This window comes from Pristis pectinata, chromosome 10 (genome assembly GCF_009764475.1).
Source record: "Pristis pectinata isolate sPriPec2 chromosome 10, sPriPec2.1.pri, whole genome shotgun sequence".
Classification (NCBI taxonomy): domain Eukaryota; kingdom Metazoa; phylum Chordata; class Chondrichthyes; order Rhinopristiformes; family Pristidae; genus Pristis; species Pristis pectinata.
In genome coordinates, this window is record NC_067414.1 from 24836304 (window position 1) to 24854118 (window position 17815).

Here is a 17815-nt window from a genome sequence, read left to right on the forward strand (position 1 = left end):
GAGATCTTTTATGTCTACCATAGTAAATACTAAGGCTAATGTTCCCATTTCTTGGTTATAGTCTTCCATTAATTTTTCAACAAGCACCTTCAAATACAAAACTGTCAAAATTTACTGTGGAAAGTGTTTGTTAGGTTTGTCTTCGGAATAATCACAATTACTTTCAATATATTTGTAGTCCTGAAGTTCTGTCAGGCAGTACACAGAATGAAATTAATTTAGTAATTATATGCTCAAAGTATGTAAATTAAAGGCATTACATTTCAGTGAGTAAATAGATCAGACAACAGCTAGAAAATTAAAATAAAATACAATGGGAGCCGGGAGTACCAATAAATAATAAATATTATTTGCTTCGAGGATTGCAATTGAAAATTAGACAAGTTAGGCTAAATGTATTGAATCGTAGTGAAACCATACTCACGGTGTACTGCTTGAGATTCTAGTTGCCATATTTTAAAAAAGATGAAGTACTGGAGAGGATGCAAAAAAGATGAAGCCAGAACTGATTGGAATTCTCCTCTCTCCAAGAGAATGTTTGGGGATTACTTCATAGAAACTCAAGAGTTAAAAAAAGGTCTTGAAGAGTGTTTCAGTTGTGGGAAGTGCAAAACCAGAGGCTAGCATTGAAAGATGCTCATCCAGAATGCATTTTAGAGGAAGCTAGATGAGTAAGTGAGGGAGAAAAGAACAATTATGCTGATAGAGTTAGATGAAAAGGATGGGGGAAGGCTTAAATAGAGAACAAACACCATTCTGGGCTTTAGTTGAATGGCCTGGTTTTGAGCTACATAAGCTATGCAGTGTTTTTGCAGGATAAGATTTCTATTTTCTAATTTTTTAAAAATCTATTTCAGCTACATCCAAAATGTCACTGGCATTGGGTTCTGGGCATATTTTATATTGAGGCAGTGAGTGAGACAAAATTGAGGATGAAACACTGCTTGCATTTTAGTGGCCCACAATTAAGGACATCTAGGTTATGAGGTAGCAGTGGCTATCAGAGGAAGGGCTAGTAAGTGATCTTCCTCTTGCTTTTATCCTACCACATACAATAATTACTCAAGTGCAATTTACTCAGATTATGGTTTTAATGAAACAAAAAAAAATCAAAATCTGTCTTTACCTCCTTGCTTCATTTTCAAACTGGGCTAATTTTACTCGTTGCTGATCCATTTCCAGTGACAATCTTTCTATGTTGTTCTTCAACATGTCATTTTCTTTAAGAACCTCTGATATATGAGAACCAGAAAAGTCATTTGGCTGATAAGCTTTTTCATCGAAAGTTGCTGGGAAAGATACAGTGGACTCTTTGCTCTTCTTGGACTTCTTGGTGGACTTCTGTCGTGCATCATGTTTATCAGCAGGCACTTTATTATTAAGGAGCACTCTTCTCTCTGTTTGAAGGCGCTCTAAGGTCTTTGAAAGCTCTTGTATTTCTCGGTTTTTAGCAGCTAGTTCTAAATTAAGTTTTTCAATCTTAGCTTGTTGAAATGTATTCTGCATATGTTGGTCAACCATTCTAAGGGAGCTTTCTTCTCTTTCCATAAGCTTTAATTCTGCCTGATAAAGCTGATTTTTCAGCTTTTCAATGTCACCTCTGAGACGATTTTCTTTGGATTTATGGGCCTCTTTCAATTTGAAAATTTCCTCTTCAAGTATCTTCATTTTTGGATCAGGATCATCTAATATTTCCTTTTCATTAATTAGCTTGTGCGTTAGAAGTTTTTCAAGTTCTGAGACTCTCTGTTCATACTGAATCTGGAAAACATACCAAGTAATAGTTTATTAAGTTCTGTGTTATGAATAAGAATGATGAGCGAGAGATAGCACAGCATATGACTTTATACCCAAAGACTATTTTCTGTTCAATGTTCCACTTTGGAAAAACAGAAAGGCTGAGCATTATTTAAATGGTGATGGATTGGGAAATGTTGATGTGTAAAAGCATCTGGCTGTCCTTGTACATCAGTCACTTGAAGCAAACCTGGAAGTGCAGTAAACAGTTAAGGTGGCAAATGATACGTTGGCCTTTGTTGCAGCAATTCTAGGTACAGGAGTAAAGATATCCTACTACAATTATAGAGGACCCTGGTGAGAACACACTTGGGAGTTTTGTGTCCAGTTTTAGTCTTGTGACAAGGTAAGGAGACTAAAATTGGACACAAAACTCCAAGTGTGTTCTCAAAGTCCAACAAAGGATCACCGGACCTGGGATGGTAGGGCAGTCATATGAGGAGAGATTGGATTGACTTGATCTATATTCACGGGAGTTTGGAAAAATTAGAGGAAATCTCATTGAAACATACAAAATTCTGACATGTCTGACAGGATGAACAACGGAAGGATGCTTCCCCTGTCTGGGGGATCTAGAGGCAGAAATCACAGTCTTAGGATATGGGATAAGACAGGTAGGACTGAGATAGGGAGAAATCGTTTCAAAGGAATTTTTAAAGGAAGAATTCTCTACCCAGGAGGCCAAGTTGCTGAATTCATTTTAAAATAAGTGATAAATGGTTTTCCCAGACACAAAAGGCAGGAAGAATTATGGGGAGGGAGAAGAATGTTATACAGATCCCAGAGCAGCTCGAAGGGCAGAATGGCTTACTCATGGTCTTATTATTCTATATTGTTATTAAAAGTATTTTGCAGCATGTTGAACAGAATTTGTAAGATAGCCCATTTTACAGAGACTGGTTTCGATGGTGGTACTGACTGTTGTCATTTCTTACAGCTATGTGTAGCTTCAGCCTTACAATATATACATCTGTCTGCTGAATTGTGCATATGTTGATGCGAGACCCTTTCTCTGAAATGTTGAACTGATATGAGGTAATGTAAACCAAGTGTGAAGCTGATGGAGGAAGCATACTGAAATCATTGAAAAGGAATTAAGTCCCAGAGGCTAATCACTCTGGGCATGACTAAACAGTAATAATGTAAAAGTAAAATATTGCAGATGCTGACAATCTGAAATGAAACAGAAAGCACTTGTAATACTCAGCAGGTAAGATAGCTTCTCTTCTACAAAACCTCTCCTGATCTTTGCACTGCCCTGCGTAATGCCTGTCAAATTATTTCTTCCAAAAAATAAGCTACCAACTGTAGATGAATTTCCAACTAATTGTGTTTGAAATTGTCAGTTTGAAGGTAGGAGTGCAGCCTTGGAGTTAAAAAGGACTATTTCAGGCTGGGTGAACAGATGAGAAAAGGGTGTATAGTCAACAGAGATGGTGATGAGCTTATGTCAGAGGTCGAAGATGATCTGTGAAGAGCTCGACATAAAATTTATGACACCAAAGCCTGCCATTTGGCCCATCATGCCTGTTGCTCAAAGAGCTACTCAACCTAATACCACCTTTCAGGCAAGGCGCCAAGCATTAAGGCCAAGCATCTTCAAGTACTCTGCCAATTACTTTTTTTAAAAGGTAATGAGTGCTTCTGCCTTAATCATCCTTTCATGCAAATAGTGCCTGACCTGAAAGCTCTTGGTTGAAATATCATTTCCTCATTCCTTCAATTACTTTAAATCTTAGTCCCCTAATTTTAAGGGAAAATTGTCTTTCTAATACATACAGACTCCATCGCCCTCCAACATCCCCTGTTTCAAAGGAAACAACCGGAGCCTAGCCAATCTTTCTTCACAGATAAAAATTTTCCAGTACTGGCAACATCCTCAAAAATCTGCTTTCTAACCTCTCTAACACAAAGACATCCTTCCAGCAATGTGATAACCACTTGGTGGTTTAATTAATGTTTTACGCAGTTCCAGCATAACCTCCTACTCTTATACGTTATGCCTTAGCTAATAAAGGAAGGTAATCCATAAGCCTTTAATCTACTCTCATACCATTGTGGGCCCATAAACATACACTGCAAGACCCCTATACTTCTGCACTTGGTATGCTCCCATTATGTATTTGCTTGCCTTGCTCCCAAGTACAGCACAAGAGCAAAGCGAGGCTATTGCAAAATATTAGCTGCCAACATAAATGGAAATTTATCAATTCATCAAGTTCTATCAAATTGATTAACCTTTTTGATGAGGTAATGTATAGAGACAATGAGAATAATGCAGTTGATGGACAGAAGTGTACATGGACTTCTGGAGACTTTTGATAAGGTGCCACAGGTTTATCTATAAAATTGAAACATATGGTATGAAAAGGACAGTGAAAATGTGGGTACAAAGTTGGCTCAATAACAGAAAACAATGGCTGATTTTGGATTGGAGGAAGGTAAACAGTAGCATTTCCCATAATCAGTGTTAGGGCCATTGCTATTTTTTGATGACTTAGACCTGGGAGAATAAGCCGTAACTTCTAAATTTGTAGATGGTACAACACTTGGCAGTAATGTAATCAGCAAAGTGGATAGTGATAAATTGTAGCAGGATATAGACAGGCTGGTGGAATGGGAAGATGCAGAACAAAAAAAATTTAACACAGGTGTAAGCTGATGCATTTTGGTAGGAAGAATATGGAGAGGCAACATTGAATAAATGTTACTGTGCAGAAAGAAAAGGGACCTGGGATTAATTGTGAGGGCAGGTTGAGAAAGCAGGAAGTAAGGCATACAGAATTCTCGGCTTTATCAGTGGAGGCATAAAGTATAAAATCAGAGAAGTCATGCTGGACCTTTACAAAACATTAGTCCAGCCATTGAAGCACTGTGTTCAATTCTGGTAGCCACATTACAAGGAGGGTATGAAAGTACTGGCAAGGGTCCAGAAGAGATTTGCAATGGTTCCTAGAATGACGGACTACAGTTAGGGAGGCTGGGACTTTTCTGCGGAGGGGTAGGGGGGAAATACAAGTAAAATAAAATGATGAAAGGAATGGACAGAGTACATACTGGGAGGCTGTTCCTTTTGGTGGAGCAGTGAAGGACATAGGCATAAAATTTAAAACAAAAAAGGGGAGAAGAATGAGGAAGAACATTTTTATGCAGTTTGTTTGGAATCTGGAATGCACAACCTGCAGATATGGGAAGGGGAACTGGATAAATGAATGCTGAAAAATGTATAGGGTTACAGGGAATGGGCCAGGGGTTGGAACCAACTAGCATGGACACAATGGGCTGATGGCCTCTTTGTGCTGTAACCATTCAATGAATACATTTCTTACATTTCTCCAGGTTGAATTTTACTGAGATGACCATTTACATCTTTCTACAGTCTAAAGCTTTCTTCTTCACTATCATCTGCAAACTTCTTCATCGTATCCTCTAAATTCAGTCTAAATTATCTATACATACTACCCTAAGCCCTGTGGAACGTTACTGGAAACGGCTAATCGAAAGGACATTCATCAACTATTATCCTTTGCTTCTTGCTATTACTAATTTTGGATCCAATTTGCCATGCTTTCTTTGATCCCATGGACTTATACTTTTTAAGATCAGCCTGCCAAGTAGAACCTTGCCAAAAGTTTTCCTATATGTGTGCTGGCTATATTGGTCTCCTTGTTAACTTTTCAAAAGGTTCAATCAAGTTAATCAGATGTGACCTTTCCCTAAGACCATTCTGACCATCTTGATTAATGTACCTTTTGAAATGATAGTTAACTTCCTTCAGAATTGGTTCCAATGATGCTTCAATTTTTCTGTCTCCCTAAGTGAAATTGTAGGTTATCAGACATTCAGTTTCAAAGCACAGACATAATGGAACTGTCAAGGAAAGAAGAACTGGACTCATCAGGTGACTTCTTGACTGCAGATGATGTAGTCAAGATGCAGCACACAAGGAAGGAGAAAGCAATGAGCAATGATGGAACCTTGTGGGACTTTGTAATTGTGTCCTGTTCAAATGAGAATCCACTTATGGAGATGCCAATAATGTTTCCCAGATGAGTTACCTGCAGCTTTTGTAATGCAAATATTTTAGTTGCTCTTAGCTTTAGATCTATCGATTTCTATTGCCAGTGAAATTCCCTGTTCCAAAATCAGTTGCTATAAGGATTTGGTGCAAAAGTGTTAAAACAGTGATGTCTTCAAGCTGTTTCAGCAGTCAATAATGCTGAAGGATTCTCACAGATAGCAAACCAGGAAGGGAAACAAAATAGCTAATGTTTAAACATTTTATAAAGTGAGAAATATATTTTATGTGCATGTTCCAATCATTAAGGCAGATTCCAAAACACATAATTACTAAAAAAAAAATTGAAATCCATTACCTTTAAGTTTCTATTGGAAATACATACACCTCATGCAATAATGTACAACATTTTCAGGGTATTTCATAGCAAGAATATTTTATAAATGTTTTCATCAATTTACTTTCTTCATGACATTACCAGATTAATGCAAAACAATGTAACCTATGGAGCAGAAATTTTTAGAATTCCACAGTAAACTATGCCTATGCAGAAGTCTTAAAGTGCTATCAGTTTCATGATGCAATGGTGATGATGCTGACAGTTTTGACATTGTGGTTGTACTGATAGCAAGTCTATTTTTATAGAATTGGCTGTAGAATATATACAAACCAAGTAACAGGGAAAGGCAATATTCTTATCTGAGTGATACCAAGAAGCAGATTGATACTTTGGCTTAATGCCTTGTTTAAGTGATGAGTAGGGAATAAGCAATATAAATTTCAATTCTAAAGAAACACTATTACATTTGGTTAGATGTAGAGCATTTCTCTTGAAGCAAGGAAACATAATCCTTCACTTCAAACTGTGAGCAAACTTTTCTATAATAGTTTATTACGGAAAAGGAATGTAACCCAAGCTTTCAAAATTATTTTCATGAGCATGTTTTTTTTAAAAACAATAAATCCTTTATATTTGAATTTTTATTAAACAATGGCAATAGACTGCAGTTCCTAAAGGACACCATAAATGCCATAACAATTTACTTACATTATATCTTGCAAGAACTGGGCCATCCTGCAGATGGCACTGGCAAGAAGCTGAATGATGTGGTTGCCATTGTGATGCCACCTTTATGACATCACTTATGTTGTCATTGAATCTGACATCAAGTTGGGAGGAAAATACAGGATATTCCAAGGAAAGGAAAATGTTTTAAAATATTGAACATATTAACTGGGATATTTAGAAGTGAAATGAAGAAGATACTACAAATTAAGTTAAAACAACCCATTAATTTATTAAAAAATGCTAATGTGAAAAAAAAGTCAAGTCCGCACATTAACTAAACTCTCAAAGAACTGAAGAGTTATGACAAAAATGGAACATGTTACAAAAAGATGCCCAAGTTGAGGGAAAACTGAGCACTTTTAAAACATTAATAATGAAAATTCAAAATATGATTAGCTATGAATCTCTAATGTACATCAGGCAAGCAACATCAAGACAATAGAAATAGGGATGAGAAAGGAAGCATGTTGGAAAATCCAAGAGAAATAAGAACACAAGAAAATAGGAGTGGGAGTATGCCACCAGGCCACTCAAACCTGTCTCACCATTCAATATGATCATGGCTGACCTATGCTGGCCTCAACTTCTCTTCTGTGCCAGTTCCCCATAACCCTTAATTCCTCAATCTTTCAAATATTTATCTATCTCCACCTTAAATAATCTAATGATGTGACCTCCACCACCCACGGAAAGGGCGGGGGTGGTGGAAGGACAAGAAGAAAAAGAGAATTCCAGAGATTCACTGCTCTCAGAGAAGAAATTTATCCAACCTCAGTTTTAAATGACCAACCCCTTGTTTTTGACTCTCCCACTAGTGAAAACACCTCAATATCTAGCCTTTCAAGCCCTCTTAGGATGTAATAAGTTTGAATCAGGTCACCCCTTTTTCTTCTAAACGCCAAGGAATACAAACAAACCACTTAGCCTTTCTTGATAAGATAACCCTCTCATCCCAAAAATTAGGACAGTTAGTGTCCTTTGGACTGTCTCCAAAACTACTATTACCTTTTGTTTTAAAGGGATAAGGGATCAAAACTGTGCACAGCATTCCAGGTGCTGTCTCACCAACACCTTGTACAACTGTAACCATGCACTTTGGAACAAAAGCCATAAAGCCAAACTACTATTTGCCTACTAATGTTTTGTGACTCATGCACTTAAACATCTCGATCCATTTGAACGCATTTGCAATCTCTCTCCATTTAGATAATCACTTTTTGATTTATCTCATCTCACACTTCCCTATATTAAATTCAACCTGCCAGGTTTTCACTCAATTTATCTTTATCCTGCTCCAGAATCACAATATTCTCATCATACCCTTACATCTATTTTTATAAGGCATGTCAGAATTTTCTAAAATACGTTTCCAGTATTGTAATATTAAAAATCTAGAAGTTAAAAATCAACACTGCAATTAAAGAAAATAAAATATGTTAAAGAGAATACAGTTGGACCCCAGTTATATGGTTTCAAATTATATTTATTCATGGATATGCTTCTCCTGCAACATGATCAACGTTTCAACTTGCACTGTAGACTGGTACCTCCTTGTTGCTTTGTAGAGAACTTGGCTACTGGGGACCTGGTGTAAACCCTTACCTTCCCCATTACTGTGTGCTGTTGTGCCAGGAACTTGGCGTAAAGTCCTGCTTTCCCATAGTATTGAATCGCTGCATGGCTCAGTCTGAAGAGGCTGTCAGTGACAGCTAGTGCTGATGGGCTGAAGCAAACAGTGTGGGTCTGATGTCGGGCTCAAGTCTGCACTCTGATCAGTACGGCGAGTGCAGGCCATTGCTGGGAACTGGCAGCACCTTCTGTGTGTTGACAGACCACTGGATCCTACAGTCTCTCTTGCACCTCCTGTTGGAAGTTGTTGTTTCCCCCTTTTCTCTGTTTGGCTGCACAACTCTCCACCACCTGAAGACTTCTCTATGGTAACCTCAATGGCTAGCAACTATCACTGAGCTTGTTCCTATAGAGAAAACACTGGGCTGAAGACAGCTGTGCAGCCAGAGAGGTGGGTAGACAGTAGCTTCCGTCACATCTAACGGGCTATGATGAAGAAGCCTGTAGGATCTGATCAGTCTATCAACAAGTGGGGCAGGTGAGGCCATTCCCTCGCAATGGCATGCACTAACCTTGCCAACCAGGATGCAGCCTTTAGGCCCACATCTCCGCATTGAGTGGCTGCACCAATTGCTTCAGCTCGCCTGACACCATAAGCACTATAATGAATCAGCATTCTGTGTTAATTTTGTCTTTCTATATCCTTTATCACGTTACCTTTGCACCAGGTCTCGATACCCCTATTTTCCATAGACATAATGCTTCAAATTGCACTGTTTCAACTTGTTTTGCAGGAACATATCACCACTGTAACTGGGGGTTTGATTTTTTTTTGCAAAAGCATTCACTAAAATAGGCACAGATTACTATAATAAACTGAAATAACCCAATATCCTTCAGGGTTAGGATGGCAGAAACTTCTAACAAATTGCCTCGATGCCTATTTCCTAAGGTTCTGAAGGGGACTGGCAAGAAATATCTTGGCTTATTGGTCATCATTGGGTACTACTTCCAAGGCTCAATAACTATCTTAAAGAACAAATTCATTGGATTCATTTATAGGATATTGATTTATCAATAATGGAACAAAGAGGACACATGGAAGGTTTCCATCAAACTTAAAGCTATAGGAATTCAGACCAGAAATTATGATGATGAGATTAAGCAAAATATTACAGAGATTCAAAATGTGGTTGGACGCTATCATGGCAGGGTCAAGGTGCAGAGTGATGAGTTTTAATGAGTCAAATAGCCTTTACTTATTTTTCACATACTGTAGTGTAGATAGTTTTATAAAGTTTGATTAGTTTCATAAATTAAAAAAAAACTATACATCAATGAAAACATGATTGAATATTGATTGATAAAATAATAATGCCAAATTTTCCCTGCATCACCTAATTATTTAACTGCAAGGGCAAAGCTTTAAATAATAATTATCTGTACCTTTACTTTTTGAAACTGTTGTTCCATTGCTCTTAAACACTTCTTTGCTTCTTCATCTTTTCCCTCTAGATCAGCTTCCAACTTCTTTATTCTATTTTCTAGAAAAACTCTAGAATGGAGTTTGCCTTCTGTTTCAGATGATGTATCAGGTATAGAAGCTGCTGCATAAATAAGGGCAGGCAAGGAATTTGGATAGCGTCTCCGAATTATTTCTTCCATTTCTTTCACCTAACAGGATGTGAAATAAACTTATATTATACATATACTTTCAGTTACCATCATTCTATGACCAACACTGTATTTTGTTATTTATCTGAGATAATGCTTAAGAAAATGTGACAATGGCATCGTAGCAGATGGTAATAAATTTGATTTTCTTCAGTTGTGATAAAACTGAATTTGCTAACCCAGTGAATTTCAATTCATCTTGATACAAGACTTAATGGAGTGGACTCTTGTTTGATGGAGAACCACGTGCTGATCACCCATATAGTTGTTATGACAATGTGAGTACATGATGCTGCATATAGTCTCCTATAGTCCTGTCACTTAAAACTTAAGTGTTCATACACTGATCCAGTATGTATCAACTGGAACAAACCAACCAATTCTACAAATTCGAAAACAAACTCATCAATCCCTCTCGAGCAATAGATGTAAAGTAGTTCCATATCTTTCAAGGAAGAAAGACCCAATAAAATAGGTGATTAGTGATTTGCTAGCTTCAAATGTTTCTTTGACATAACATCTGATTAAATATAACAAAATGTCTCAGGATTTTATTAAATGGGTCTTTAACAAATAAAGCTCCTCTTTCTTATGCTCTTCACCACAAAGACTTCTTACATGTGTAAGACTGTCAGCTTAACATCCACTCATCAACAGCAAAATACCTCTTCAGCCTTATTGACCAATCCATTGATTATTTTCCCATGGCTCGCCCAAGATCTTAATTAGGCCATTTACATTTAATTCAAATCATTGATATGTACTTCAAAAAAAACTTTAAATGTGGATTCATTGAGATTTAAATTGCTAGATAAAATGGTTCTCTGATCCTTAAAGAAGAGTGCAAACGGCAGAGACTCATCATCATTTATCAATTCTCTTTGGCTACCGACATGGTGCAGGAAGGGTTGGACAACTACTAATATGGTACCACAGCTTTAGAAGGGAGAAAGCAATAGTCCGAGTAATTACAGCTAATCAGCCTAACATTGATTGTGAGCAAGTTATTGGAAAAAATCTGAGGGAAACATAAAGCATCATTTAGGAAGTCAAAATTTAATTAGGGACATTCAGCATGAACTTGTTAAGGGAAACAGCATTTGATATGTTGACTGAACTTTATTTTGAGGTAAACACAAGGTATGTAATTAATGATAGCACATTGAAGTAGCCTACATCAATTTTAGCAGGACATTTAGTCCACGGTGTAGGATTTTATCAAATACTAGATAAACAAAACCCAGGATCCAAGAGAAAGTAGTAGGTTGAACTTGGAAACTTTAATAACTGTAAAGGTAGAATGCAGTAGAGTGTTGCATGGGTAAGTGCAAGATCCCTTAAATAATTTCTATTTAACAATTAAGAAGTTTGCGGATGATACAAAACTTGATAATGCAGTTATTGGTGAGGACAGCTGCAGGAAGATATTAATGGATGCTTCGGGAGGACAAAAAGTGGCAAGTAGAATTCAACTCTGGGAGAAATGATGCAATGCATCAAAGGAGAGCAAAGGTGATAAAGGAATACACAATAAAAAAAAAAGGACATTGAACTATCAGAGAAAGCAGAAAGATCTTGGATATCCACAGATCTCTGAAGGCAGGACAGACAGAGATGATGATTAAGAAAGTATTTGGGATATTTGCCTTCACCTGTCATGGCACAGAATAAAAGAGCAAGGAAACCATGCTGGGACCATGTAAAGCACTGTTTGGGCCCACCGTGTATCCTTTTGGGCATTACACCAACAGGGTTTAGAGAGATTCATAACTATATTGCCTTGACTGGAGATTTTTAGTTAAGAAGAAATATTGGTTAAGCTGGGGTTTACTTTGGAATAAGGAGGCCAAGAGAAGATTTAATTGAGGTGTTTAAAAACAATAGAGGCACAAGATAGTGTGAACAGGAAGGTCCCACTTCCTTGAGCAGTGAAGTCAATAACTAGACACCAAAGAGTTAAGGTCACTGGTAGAAGCATTAGAAAGCGTTAAGTTTTTTTTTCCATAAAGAGTGTTGGGGGTCTGGAACTCACCATCAGGTAGTGGAGGTAGAAAGCTTCATCAGGTTGACAAAGGGCCTAGTTGGGCATTTTAAGTGCTGTAACCAGCAAGGAAGTGAAAATAGTCCAAAAAGATCAAGTTCTATCCAGCATAGAAGATGGGCTGAATAGCCTCCCACACTGTAAATTTCTATGATTCTATGATACCCACATCCAATAAATAAGAGACAAAAAAAAATCTACAAATATTGAGTGGTAGGATCGAGGCTGCACAGTTAATTTGTGTGTTATATTATTAAAGTATAGAATAAATTCAATACAATAGTAAATGGAAGTTTAATCAGGGTACAAGAAAATAACAAAAGTTAAAGGTTATTCAGCAAGAGTTGCTTAAGTAGCAGCAGAGGTATCTATTGTAACATATTTGGCAAAAATTTAAAGTAATACTGCCAACAGAGAGCTTTTTGAAACTCTACTGATGAGCAGGACTCAGATACAACTATCAATAAGCAGTGAATAATGTGATTTAAACCGGCTATCAAGGCAGCACCATGTCTTATAATCTGAAGCATCCATCTGAAAAGCCTTCTCTTCAGAATGTTATTTAAATTGGTAAATTTACTGAGGTACAGTGAAAAACTTTGTGTTGCATGCCTTCCATACAGATCATTTCACCACATCAGTACGTTGAGGTAGTACAAGGGAAAAATAATAACAGAATGCAGAATAAAGTGTTACAGAGAAAGTGCAGTGCAGGCAGACAATAGGGTGCAAGGCCATAACGAGTAGATCATGAGGTCAAGAGTCCATCTTTCCGTACTGGAGGACCATTCAATAGTTTTATAACAGTGGGATAGAAGCTGTTCTTGAGCCTGGTGGTACGTGCTTTCAGGCTTTTGTATCTTGTGCCCGATGGGAAGAGAAAAAGAGAGAATGTCCGGGGTGGGTGGGGTCTTTGATTACTGAGGCATCAAGAACTGTAGACAGAGTCCATGGAGGGAGGCTGGTTTCCGTGATGTGCTGAGCTGCGTCCACAGCTCTGCAGTTTCTTGCAGTCACGGGGAAAGCAGTTGCCATACCAAGCTGTGATGCATCTGGATTGGATGCTTTCTATGGTGCATCTATAAAAATTGGTGATTGTCAAAGGGGACATGCCAAATTTCTTTAGCCTCCTGAGGAAGTAGAGGTGCTGGTGCGCTTTCTTGGTCATGGTGTCTACGTAGTTAGACCAGGACAGGCTATTGGTGATGTTCACTCCTGGGAACTTGAAGCTGTAACCCCTCTCAATCTCAGCATCTTTGTTTGAAATATTATTTAGATATCAAAGTATATGCAAATCATTGTGTTATCAACATTTTCATCTCTTCCTCAGAGAAAATCAAATTAGCGAGGCAGGAATTGGATATTCCAAAGACATACTGGTAAGTTCTAATAATCTTCATGTTTTCTAATACCTTCTTTGTACTGACAGCAAACAGCTCATGTCAGATTTCTTTCCCCTTCTTAGAAATGGGGTTATACAAAAGTCTCCCTACAGTTTACTGAACCGTCCAGCTTCAAAAAAGAATCCAGAGAATGCTTGAAAATGAAAATTAAAACACTGCAGATGCTCAGAATATGCCATTGAATGCTTACCCCTTTAAATTGGTCAAGTTTTAAAACACTACATTCAGACGATATGTCCTAGTTCCAAAAGCAAAATTACAACTAGAGCAGTTTCCAATATTCCAGGAGCTTGCTGTATTTGGGTGGCATAGCTAGTAGAGTTGATGTGTCACAGCTCTAGAGATACAGATTCAATCCTGGTCACTGGAACTGTGAGGAATATGCATGTTCTCTATGACAGCATAAGTTTCCTCCTACATCCCAATGATGTGTTTATTAGTAGGTTACTTTGAAACTGTAAACTGATCTAAGTGTGTAGGTAAGCTGGGGGAAGTTGATGGGTTTGTAGGAGAGTAAAATGGGATTGGTGTAAACGGATGCATGATGGTGGGCCAAAAGGCCTACTTCCATGCTGTATGAAGCTATGACTCAAGAATCATCAATGCTTTGCACGATTGATCTTTGCATCATCAATTGGGACGGGAGAGGTTCCAGAGGATTGGAGGGTTGCAGACGTTGTTCCTTTATTGAAGAAAGGGAATAGAGATAGCCCAGGAAATTATAGACCAGTGAGTCTTACTTCAGTGGTTGGTAAATTGATGGAGAAGATCCTGAGAGGCAGGATTTATGAACATTTGGAGAGGTAGAATATGATGGGAAATAGTCAGCATGGCTTTGTCAAGGGCAGGTCCTGCCTTACGAGCCTGATTGAATTTTTTGAGGATGTGACTAAACACATTGATGAAGGAAGAGCAGATGTAGTGTATATGGATTTCAGCAAGGCATTTGATAAGGTACCCTATGCAAGGCTTATTGAGAAAGTAAGGAGGCATGGGATCCAAGGGGACATTGCTTTGTGGATCCAGAACTGGCTTGCTCACAGAAGGCAAAGAGTGGTTGTTGACAGGTCATATTCTGCATGGAGGTCGGTGACCAGTGGTGTGCCTCTGGGACCCTAACTCTTTGAGATTTTTATAAATGACCTCGATGAGGAAGTGGAGGGATGGGTTAGTAAGTTTGCTGATGACAAAGGTTGGAGGTGTTGTGGATAGTGTGGAGGGCTGTCAGAGGTTACAGCGGGACATAAATAGGATGCAAAACTGGGCTGAGAAGTGGAAGATGGAGTTCAACTCAGATAAGTGTGAAGTGGTTCATTTTGGTAGGTCAAATACGATGGCAGAATATAGTATTAATGGTAAGACTCTTGGCAGTGTGGAAGATCAGAGGGATATTGGGGTCTGAGTCCATAGGACGCTCAAAGCAGCTGCAAAGGTTGACTCTGGTTAAGGCGGCATACGGTGTATTGTCCTTCATCAATTGTGGAATTGAATTTAGGAGCCGAGAGGTAATGTTGCAGCTATATAGGACCCTGGTCAGACCCCACTTGGAGTACTGTGCTCAGTTCTGGTCACCTCACTACAGGAAGGATGTGGAAGCTATAGAAAGGGTGCAGAGGAGATTTACAAGGATGTTGCCTGGATTGCAGAGCATGCCTTATGAAAACAGGTTGAGTGAACACGGATTTTTCTCCTTGGAGTGATGGAGGATGAAGGGGGACCTCATAGAGGTGTATAAGATGATAAGAGGCATTGATTGTGTGGATAGTCAGAGGCTTTTTCCCCAAGGCTGAAATGGTTGCCACCAGAGGACACAGGTTTAAGGTGCTGGGGAGTAGGTACAGAGGAGATGTCAGGGGTAAGTGTTTTACTCAGAGAGTGGTGAGTGCGTGGAATGGGCTGCTGGCAACGGTGATGGATATGATAGGGTCCTTTAAGAGACTTTTGGATAGATAATGTACATGTAGCTTAGAAAAATAGAGGGCTATGGGTAAGCCTAGTAATTTCCAAGGTTGGGACATGTTTGACACAGCTTTGTGGGCTGAAGGGCCTGTATAGTGCTGTAGGTTTTCTATGTTCCAATCAGTGACAGCTCAAGTGTTCAGTTTTTAATTGACAGCACCAAGTGGTTCCATTCATTAGTTTATCAACCAAACAGCTCCGTAAACAGTGAAGTCACCTCCCTCACCATCTTTGCAACATTAAAGTCAACTTATTTTTTCACTTTTCCAGTTCTGATGAAGAGTCTTTGACCTATGTTAGCTTTTTTCTTTTTCCATAGCTAGTGCCTTACTGCTGAGTGTTTCCAGCATGTTCTGTTTTTATTCCAATTTGTTTTCTATTACTTTATGAGGTTGATAACATGTGAAAAAAAGTTTAAAAAAACATACATACTTGTCGCTCAAGGTCCTGAATTCGCTTGGCTTCAAGTGCTCTCCCCTTTGCACGTTTCTCAGGAGGTGAATTTCTGACTTTGGAATCAGCTGCAAGCTTTTGTATCTATCCAAGTTGGAGAGAATATCAAAAACATGGTGAATCTGCAGAGGTATGTTCGGAATTACTTAAGTGATGTAGGAATTTAAAAGGGATTTTGTTTTTAAAAAAAAATGACTATAATTGAAAGGTGAAGGAATATGATGCAGCCTTTGATTATTATAAAGCATTTGTGAATCTGATGTTATGTGATTGCAAAATGATGCTAAGGTGAAGAAATTAAATAGGCCATGAAAAGTACACAAAACTTTATGCTATGCAAGTTTCTAAGCTTATGCTCCTTAAGTGATTCAACATTGTCTTGAGAAAAGGCTCCAGTAGTTCAAGAATGTTAGACCATCAAGCTCTCTCTCTGATAATCAAGCTCCATATTACTCAGGCAGCCATATTCAGTACCTGTTCCTTTAGCTTCTCAATCTCTACATTTGCTGCTTTAAGCCGTGCTGCATCCTTATCCAGCATCTCCTGGTTTTCAGCATACCACTGCAACCTTTTGTTGAGACGAAGGATTTCTTGCTTATATTGTTCTTCCATGATTTTCATTTCAAAATCTTTATCACCTGTTTTTTAAGAACAAAAATCAGAATATATATATGCAAAACTACAGATGAAAAAAGCCATTTTTAATTCATACAACCAAGTTTTCAACTCCACATTATAGATCCTAACTGTTTCTCTAATGAATTCAAGATTTTTGCCCTAACTTTGTTTTATATATACATATTCAGTTTTGGGATTAGGACATAGTTGGCAAGACTGGCATTTATTGTCTATCCCTAATATCCCCAAGAAGATGACAGTGAGCTTACTTATGGAATCACTGCACACCTTGTGTGTGGGCACCATCATAGTGCTATTGGGCAAGGAGTTGCAGGATTTAGTCCCAGCAAAAATGAAGGAACATCAATATACTTCCAAGTCAGCATGGTACACGATCTGAAGGGGAACCTGCAGGTGGTGCTGCATTTTATTTGAATCCATTTCACATTTGTTTCCACAACATTTCCCATCTCCTTTAAGGCTTCTCCTACAACCCATTTCTTTGACCAAGCTTTTTGTCACCCTGTCCATCCTCCTATCTTTACTCATCCATTAATTTCTATTATACCTTTCCTATCTATGGTTTAATTACTAACCTTTCCTTTTGTTCTTTCCTCCCCCTTCTCCTGTCCCTGCATTTAAAAACCTGCTAACGATTTTCAGCTGTGACAAATGGTCATCCACCTGAGGTTCTCTCTGCAGCTGCTGTCTGACCTGATAAGTATTTCCAGTATTTTCCCCTTTTTCAGCACACCATTCATTTTTGGAATTGTATTTTTCTGAAGTGTCGCTGGATATATTTTAACATTAGTGCTATATAAATGCGGAGTTTAAAATTCTGTGGTCTGCTCTCAATTTTCTGATAAGTTTATGAACATTGCTCTGGGAGGAGATATGAAAGCCACAGAGAACTCACTCATAGCGGAAACAGATAATTACTGACAAGTAAACCTTTCAGGTGTTCAGCCTTTCAAAGGAAAATATCTGAAAGGAGCAATAAACTGAAAGCCTCGATACTGATGGAAATTAAATGTGGGTATTATTTTTAAAAAACAAGCAACTAATCTGCAATATTATTCCTATGACTGGAGGGCACATTGTAAAATTACTCCAAATCATCTACCCTAGGACTGGAGATGCAAAGAGTGCTGATTGGGTGCAGTGGGTGGGGGAAAATTGCAAAGCTTTAGTCACAATTTCCAAAACTGTCATAG

At 38.2% G+C, this 17815-nt stretch overlaps 1 protein-coding gene across 3 annotated transcripts in view; it reads right to left on the minus strand.

The window, feature by feature from the left end:
* The window catches only part of cep162 (centrosomal protein 162), a 108155-nt gene that overhangs the window by 11164 nt on the left and 79176 nt on the right, over nucleotides 1-17815 (minus strand). For all 3 annotated transcript variants that reach the window (XM_052024437.1, XM_052024435.1, XM_052024436.1), the window contains 4 exons: nucleotides 16458-16621; nucleotides 15963-16067; nucleotides 9900-10127; nucleotides 1127-1761 (listed from right to left, as the gene is read on the minus strand). In XM_052024437.1, the coding sequence (XP_051880397.1) occupies nucleotides 1127-1761; nucleotides 9900-10127; nucleotides 15963-16067; nucleotides 16458-16621 (1132 nt within the window). The remainder of the gene's footprint in view (nucleotides 1-1126; nucleotides 1762-9899; nucleotides 10128-15962; nucleotides 16068-16457; nucleotides 16622-17815) is intronic.